This window comes from Parasteatoda tepidariorum, chromosome 4 (genome assembly GCF_043381705.1).
Source record: "Parasteatoda tepidariorum isolate YZ-2023 chromosome 4, CAS_Ptep_4.0, whole genome shotgun sequence".
Classification (NCBI taxonomy): Eukaryota; Metazoa; Arthropoda; class Arachnida; order Araneae; family Theridiidae; genus Parasteatoda; species Parasteatoda tepidariorum.
Genome location: NC_092207.1, coordinates 60,627,998 through 60,635,450, shown reverse-complemented (window position 1 = coordinate 60,635,450; position 7,453 = coordinate 60,627,998). Strand labels below are relative to the sequence as shown.

General features: G+C 34.2%; 1 protein-coding gene across 1 annotated transcript; it reads right to left on the bottom strand.

Annotated features, from left to right (window-relative positions):
• Nucleotides 1-161: 161 nt before the first annotated feature.
• On the bottom strand, nt 162-1,436 carry LOC122270059 (uncharacterized). Its single transcript, XM_043045991.2, has one exon. The coding sequence runs from the start codon at nt 1,434-1,436 to the stop codon at nt 162-164; it is 1,275 nt and encodes a 424-aa protein (XP_042901925.2).
• Nucleotides 1,437-7,453: the final 6,017 nt, after the last annotated feature.

The window sequence follows — 7,453 nt, the reverse complement described above, 5'->3', positions numbered from 1 at the left end:
AAAATATCATTGAACCAAAAGGGTTCCAAAGTTAAAAACAAATAAATAGCAATGAAGTGAAATGAGTAGAATTAAAAGAAAGCATTAAGAGCATTTAGCTGTTTGTGGCAGGGCAGGTGGTCGCTATGCAACCCCGAGAGATGTTAATTAGGTGCAAAGATCTAAATTTGATTCATATGAAGAGGGTCCATGAGATCGTCTGGTGTCATTATATCTACCAGGGTACGTTTAATAATCTCAGTGATAGCATATTTTTGTGCTTTAGATCGGAACCAAAGAGTCAAGTCGTTCATATTACGAAAGAGATTTCCTCGGAGTGTCCGGAATTTGTCACATTCGGCGATTAGGTGTTTAAGAGATTGATATTTTCCACAGTATTTACAGCTGGCTGTAGCTTGGAATAGCCTAGCTTGATGCTCGCCGAAAACTCCGTGGCCCGTGAGAAATTGATTAAGAAAGAAATCGCTGGAGAGTCTATTCTCCTTGACCATTGGGTAGAAGATATAGGTATGTCTCCCATTTGTTGTGGTTGACCACCTGTCCTGCCAAATTGCGTTGCTTACCTGCCTCAGTCTGTAATTGATTTGTGGTTTTGAAAGAGGATAATAGTGATCAACCCCGCCAAGAAGAGTGCCTTGTTTGGCAAGTGCATCAGCTTCCTCGTTGCCAATGTCCCCAGAAGGTGCCTTTACCCAGTTGAGACAGCATGTTTTATATTTGACCATGTTCTTAATTTCTTCCACAAGTGGGTCATTCTGATTTGGGTTTTCTAGCGACTGCAGCGAGGATTTAGAATCAGAGAATAAATTAAATGCATTAATATTTTCAGCGTTTGCCCATGTGATTGCAAGTTTGATGGCAGCGAGTTTGGCGGGGTAAACACTTGCATCGTTATTAAGTCTAGCACAGTGTTGATAAATGGTGTTGTTATTAAGCTTCACCAAGAAACCACAGCCCACTCTATCCTCGGTCAACCCTGTATCCGAATTTGTTATTTGTCTTCTACTGCCGTCTGAATAGATTTCATAACCCACACCCCTCGGTGAGCTGTAGCCCCTTTCTATCATCTTGAGATCCAAGGGATTATGGTGTACTGGGGTATCTATCGGTAAGGCATCTAGTTCTCTGATTTGGAAGTCGCTATCGAAAATTATTTGCTTATCTCGCGTCCATCGATGTTTCTTTATAGTACAAGTCTGTCTAATTCTTAGGTCTATGGGGGGAAAACCAGCAAGAATTTGGAGAGCCTCTGTGCTGGTGGTGGAGTAGCATTTGGTGATATTTAGAAGGGGGATGCACTGTATGGAGTTCAACTTCTTATTAATTTTCACGTTATTTTTATACCATACAGTGATTTTTTTTTCAATAGCTCGGTGATAAATTTGTTTAAGAATGTTTGGGGACAAGCCCCAGGTGGCTCTACTGAACTGTTTCATTTGTTGCAAAAGATGTCGACATCGGACTTTAACTGCTCGAGATGTGTAATCCAGCTCAACCGAGGGTCAAAAATCACGCCAAGATATTTAAGTGTTTTTACTGGTTTAATATTGGCAGTAGTTGTGCCAGCCATTTTGATACGCGGTTGCCTTCTAAGACATTTGGCGTCTTTAAGAAATGTGATCAATTTTGACTTTTCAGGTGCGAAAACAAGGCTGTGTTCCCTGGCCCAGTCGGTAAGAGACTGTATAATATCTGTGCCTATTTTGTCGATTCTATAGAGTATTGAATGCTTCATCAGTAAAAAGACGTCATCGGCGAAGGCAAGCAAACTGCAATCATAATAGTTAAAATTGACGATCAATGAATTAATGAGTATGAGCCATAAAATGGGTCCCAGGGACGAGCCCTGCAGTACTCCTACATTGGTTGTTGATTCTATAAGAACATAATTTCGATTAAAACAAACATATCTATTGTTTAAAAAATCAAAAACCCCCGGCAGCACCGAGTCGCCCAAACTCAAACTATTTAATTCCTGCTTAAGCAGCCTCCAACTGGCAGAACCGAAAGCAGTTGGAGGTTGCTTAAGCAGGAATTAAATAGTTTGGGTTTGGGCGACTCGGTGCTGGCGGTGGTTTTCTGATTTTTTTTTTGTTTTTTTTTTTTGTTTTCAGTTATTTTTAAATGCATACTATGATTTTGCATACATAGTATGATATGAATATTGTACTATGTATTAAGTGTAATATAATTAGTAAAACATAATATTATGCAAAATAAATATTACTTAATAGTACCAAAATCTGTGCTATATCACAGTTTTTCATGTCTAAATGGTATTCTTTTTTTTTCTTTTTCTTTTTTGTTTGCTTGTTGTCCTTAAACTGTGAGCACATTCTGTAATATTAATGGTCGTACATATATTTTATTTTATTTTATAACTGCTAAACAGCCGATCCAATTTCGGGTTTACGACTAATAATGTTAGCCTTGTAATTTTGAACCCAATCCAGAAGATAAGGGAACTCCTGGATCAAGTTTTTGGGAGAAATTTGCCTTCGTGGAGGACTTTTTGATGGAATTGACCCTCATTTGCGTTACATGGAGAGGAAAAACACGAAGACCTCCTACGGTTAGCCTGACGACGAAGGGACTCTTAACCCGTGATTCGTCTATTACTGAGGATATTTTTGAGATGGCACTTTGGTCGGTGTGAATCGGGGGCGGAATTCGTATCGACCAGCCATCGCTGGGATTCGAACCCGGATCACCATATAGGAAGGCAAACGCTCTATCCCCTGAGCCATCATGACTCTGTCATACTTACATGTGGAAATACGGTCTAAATAAAATGGCGTAGATTGATTTTTCTTTATTTATTGTTTCTTATATTATTTATAAGTTACAGCACCACCAGACACTGCGGGTAGCGTTTGCAACGTCATGTTTCCGCGTGATTATTATAATTTCCTTTTGTTGTTGCTTTTTTTCATATACCTGTCTTGTCTTCTAATATCGATCACATTTTTAAGCAACAGTTATAATTTCAATTTGCTCCTAGGTATTTCTTACAGTAGCCGAAACAGTTCACTTATTTATTTTTAATTTATTATTTTTACTTATTTACTATTTATTTATTATTTGCCACCTGTCTACATTTATACTTCTGCACCATTTATTTCAACAAAAATATTTAGGTAAAGTTTTCATTAAAATAGAATAAAATACAAAATACTTCAATATTAATGAGATAGCGGTTTTTTGTGATGAAGACCACTGTGTTCACTTACTGGTCTTTCATTATAAATTAAAGGTTGAAAGAAAGCTTGTTAATATTCCATTTACGTCCTTATTCTATACTTGTGAAGAATTCTTTGTTCATTGTTAAATTTGAAGTGCATTCAATGGACATTTTGTTTGTGAAAAATCTTTTGTAACCTCAAACTTTCTAACTTCATTGTGTCATTATAAAAACCGTTCATTGTACTTCTCGTAAGGAATGATAGAACAGCAAATACAACTTTAAATTAGAATAATTATTCGGGATTCGACACGAGGTGGTGTCGAGGTAAATCTCTAAGAGACAGGTTTAATTTTTTTTCAGCGATAAATTTAAATGTTCTCTGAAAGCAACATTTCGCTAAAATCAGCATAGATCAGATGGATCACATTTTAATGCTCTAGGAAGGATTCTGCTTCCATGAATAGTTAATGATGGACAAAGGGGCATGAATAGTTAATGATGGGACTCAGTTAATGATGGACAAATGATAAAATACAAATGCATCGCATTATTGCATAATAAATTATTCGAAGATGATAGCCACATGTCAGCAATAACTTCTTAAAATGTTATATTATGGAGTGTATCATTCTTTAATTATTTGCATCATCATTTAAAAAACACATATTTGCAAGTAAAATGTAGGCTAAGGAGTGATAGGGTAGTTCCATGATGGAGGGAAAATGCAGAATTATAATTTTAAGCTGTTTTTTCATGAATATGAATACAATTATTTTATATATTCAAATTCGTTACTAAGATATTTTAGGCATCGATACCTAGTTACGTAATATTTTTTTGGCCTATATAGGCGTGATAAATCATTGGAATCATCATATATATACTCCGAGCCTTCACCATCTCGCCAAAAGCGATGAAAACTTAAATTTGGCGAAATAAATCGTATTTTGGTGAAAGTAAGAGCAAACGAATTTATTATACCTAAAAGAATCAAATACACATTCCCCTTGATCTTAAAAATGTCATCAGTGAGAATTTTAATGAAAAAATCTTGTTATTTTATTCCAAAAACAGTAATTTCTCTCAAATATGTCGCATAACTAATTCGAATTACATTAAGTCCAAATTAGGTACGCAACAAAAAAGTAAGAGGAAAAAAAACAAAGGAAGAAACTTATTATACAGATTAACAGACAAAATTTATACAGACAAATTTTATAACATTTGCCTGCAACAAATTTTATTAAAATTATATAAGTCTCTAAGTCTGCAAAGAAAAATTTTGAAAAATTTGTCTACTCAAAACATCAGTTAAGAGCTAATGAGTTTTTCTGTCATAATTTATCTACCTTGCAATTTTCTCTGTTTAGCTATTATAAAATTGCTTTATTTTAATTTAAATGCATATAATTTTGGGTAAAATTCTTTAAAGTTTTAATGCAATGTGTTTCTTTTTCTTAATCTCAAAAAATTTTTGTTCAGAGAATTCTGTATTTGTATAATTTCATTTTAATTTAAATAGGATTAAAAAAGCGCATAATTTCACATTTTTTCTGCAAAGAATTCATTGAAGAAACTAATGTTTTTTTTCAAATCCGTTTAGCAAACAGCTGTTACATTTTCCATATATATGCTTGACTTACACCACAATTTCTTCTCAAATAAAAGTTAAAGTGAAATACAATTTTATCTCCTTAAGAAATTGGAAAAAAGTATTGCACTCGTAAAAGTAATGCTATTAGAAATTCAATTTCTTCATTGTTTGATGTCAGAATGAGCTCTTATGTGTTTCCGTAAGTAGCCATTCAATTTTTTTCTCTCTATAAAATGGAAATAAAACATTATGTTCTCATCGAACCTATTCAAATAGTTTATAAAACAAATAAAAATAACAATTTAGTATGCTCTTTAGATGCTTTCATTTAAAAATAAAATATATCAGTAATGGAAAAACTAACTCTTAATTGCGTTGTTTTACATCGTTCGCAGTAGGTTATCGTTAAATTCAGTATTTGAATAGATTTTTCAACAGTCTCCTATGTACACATTAAGTTTCTATTTGATGTATTAAATCCAGACTATAAAAGAGCAGTGATAATTTTTTTGTATTGCCATTAATGCATTTTTTTAACCTCTAGCTACAGTATCAATAAAATACTACACAAATAAATGTTAAGCTGCGGAGATAAAGGGAAAATATACTAACTACTCGAAGAATACCAAAAGCAATTCATTTGAAAAAAAAACGGAACTGTGTTTTATAGGGATCAATATTTTGGGCTTTAAATTTAAAAACAAACTCAATATTTTAGGCTTTAAATTGAAAAATAAATTTTTGTGTGATAAGATTGAAATCTAAAGTGCATTTTGTATATCGTGATCTTCTGTGGCGTGTCAATTGGTGAGTATTTTTGTCTGAAACAAAATTAATTTGATTACGAAATGTGTGATACATAAATGCATTTGAAAATGTACAAATAAGGTGGCTGGATGGCGTAGTTGGTTTGTCGTCGGCCTTCTGAGCCCAAGTCTGCGGGTTCGATCCCAAGCCAGACCAGATTTTCGGGATGCAGAAAATCCTCAGCGGCCATGTCGTATGATTATGCGGCATGTAAAAGATCCCTGGAGTGCCTTATTGGCTTTTGGCATTTCCGGCAAAATTAAATTCCTAGAGCACTTTAGCATCCAAATAAGACTCTCGGTGCTGCCATCTAGTGTGGCAAAAACTAGTCGTTCAAATTGACATACATGGCCAATAAGTTTCAGGACCACCCATTGTGGTGGTCCTAAAAGAGTGGATACCACTCCTGGAGGACGCACTAGGCCTGCACTTGTGCAGCTCATTGGAAATAAAATTAAAAAATGTATAAATGAAAATTTTGAAAATTCGAACCGTGTGAGTACCTCTGGTGTTAAAAAATTCTTAGAAGTGTAACGTTAAACGCATAATAACAAAAAGAATATGATGGATTTAACTCAGTACCACCATTTACACCAGCGTGGGTTACCTTCACGTAATCGAAAGATAATCCAGGGGTTGAACTCGAAACGTTATTTTCCAGCCCAAATTTGAGTTAAAACTAACTGATTTTATTGGTAAATCTGATCTTCAGGTTAATCTCTGTTTTCGGGGATTTATCGGCGGAGAGATTGTGATGAGGTAAAGCAAAAGTATAATATGTATTTAGGTCATACAAAAACAATATTTATTTTACTAAATGGAATCGCGTTTAAGAGGAAGTTATACCATGGGGGAAACTTTTCATCGCAAATTCTCGTTCACCTCCATAAGTTATTTAAAATTTATAATATGGAGGGAATGAGTTCAGAAAAACCTAGAATAGGCATTGAAGTATCAAATAATGAAAGGAAAAACTTCAAAATATCCAAATGAATGTAAATTATGAGAAGATAACTTAGGATTACGCAATTGGAAAGTTTCATTTCAATAAATTGCTTGCATTTTTATATTTTCAAACTGTTTTTTAAATTAGCGGGAGTTCACTTCCGAGGTCTCCTTCCCATGGACTTTCCCAAAGAGACTTTCTTGTGGCATCAATCCTCATGACCAGACATTTAATTCGTTTAACCGATTAAGTAAATGTATTGTTTTTATTTTCGTTCCTTAATCGATGATCAGACCTTTAATTCGTTGGTTTTTGGTGAATTTTACAATATTAGGTTCTTTAAAAAATACTGAACCGTCTGTCTAGACCCAATTAAGTATACTCCTCAAAACCTCTCTCTTAAAAGTCCCCACAGCCTGCGCAACAAGTAAAGACAATATCCAAGTCTCTGATACCTATGTTAGGATAGATCTTTCAAGACTCTAGTAAAATTGCTGTTTATTTCTCAGTTTCAGAAACTCTCATTTTAGAAATTTCTTTTTGTATTTTAGGGGTATTGTTGTGTTATACTTCCACTTCGAAAGAAGTAAAATTGTTTTGAAACTTATAAGTGGGTAATTTGACAGTAGACGACGTAAATCTATTGTTTTACTTTCATTTATTGACAATTTAATTCCTGTTTGTATTTATCTCAAGGGCCGTAGATGCCTGTTTAAGAGTCTGTACGGTCTTTGCCACTAAGCGGATATTATCCTGCTTAGAACAGAATATGAACTGACTTATTGAAAATGCTTTCCCTGATATTGATCCCTCCCCTGGTATTGATCCTGGTATTGATTCTCAGCTAGATGTTCTCTCTATCTGTAGAATATCATGTCTGTTACTCAGTATGTTGTTATTTTTTCCTCTTAGAAGTGTCTTT

What these genes read in the sequence shown, in the direction of transcription:
- LOC122270059 (XM_043045991.2), bottom strand. Translation starts at nt 1,436, where the DNA reads ATGAAACAGTTCAGTAGAGCCACCTGGGGCTTGTCCCCAAACATTCTT.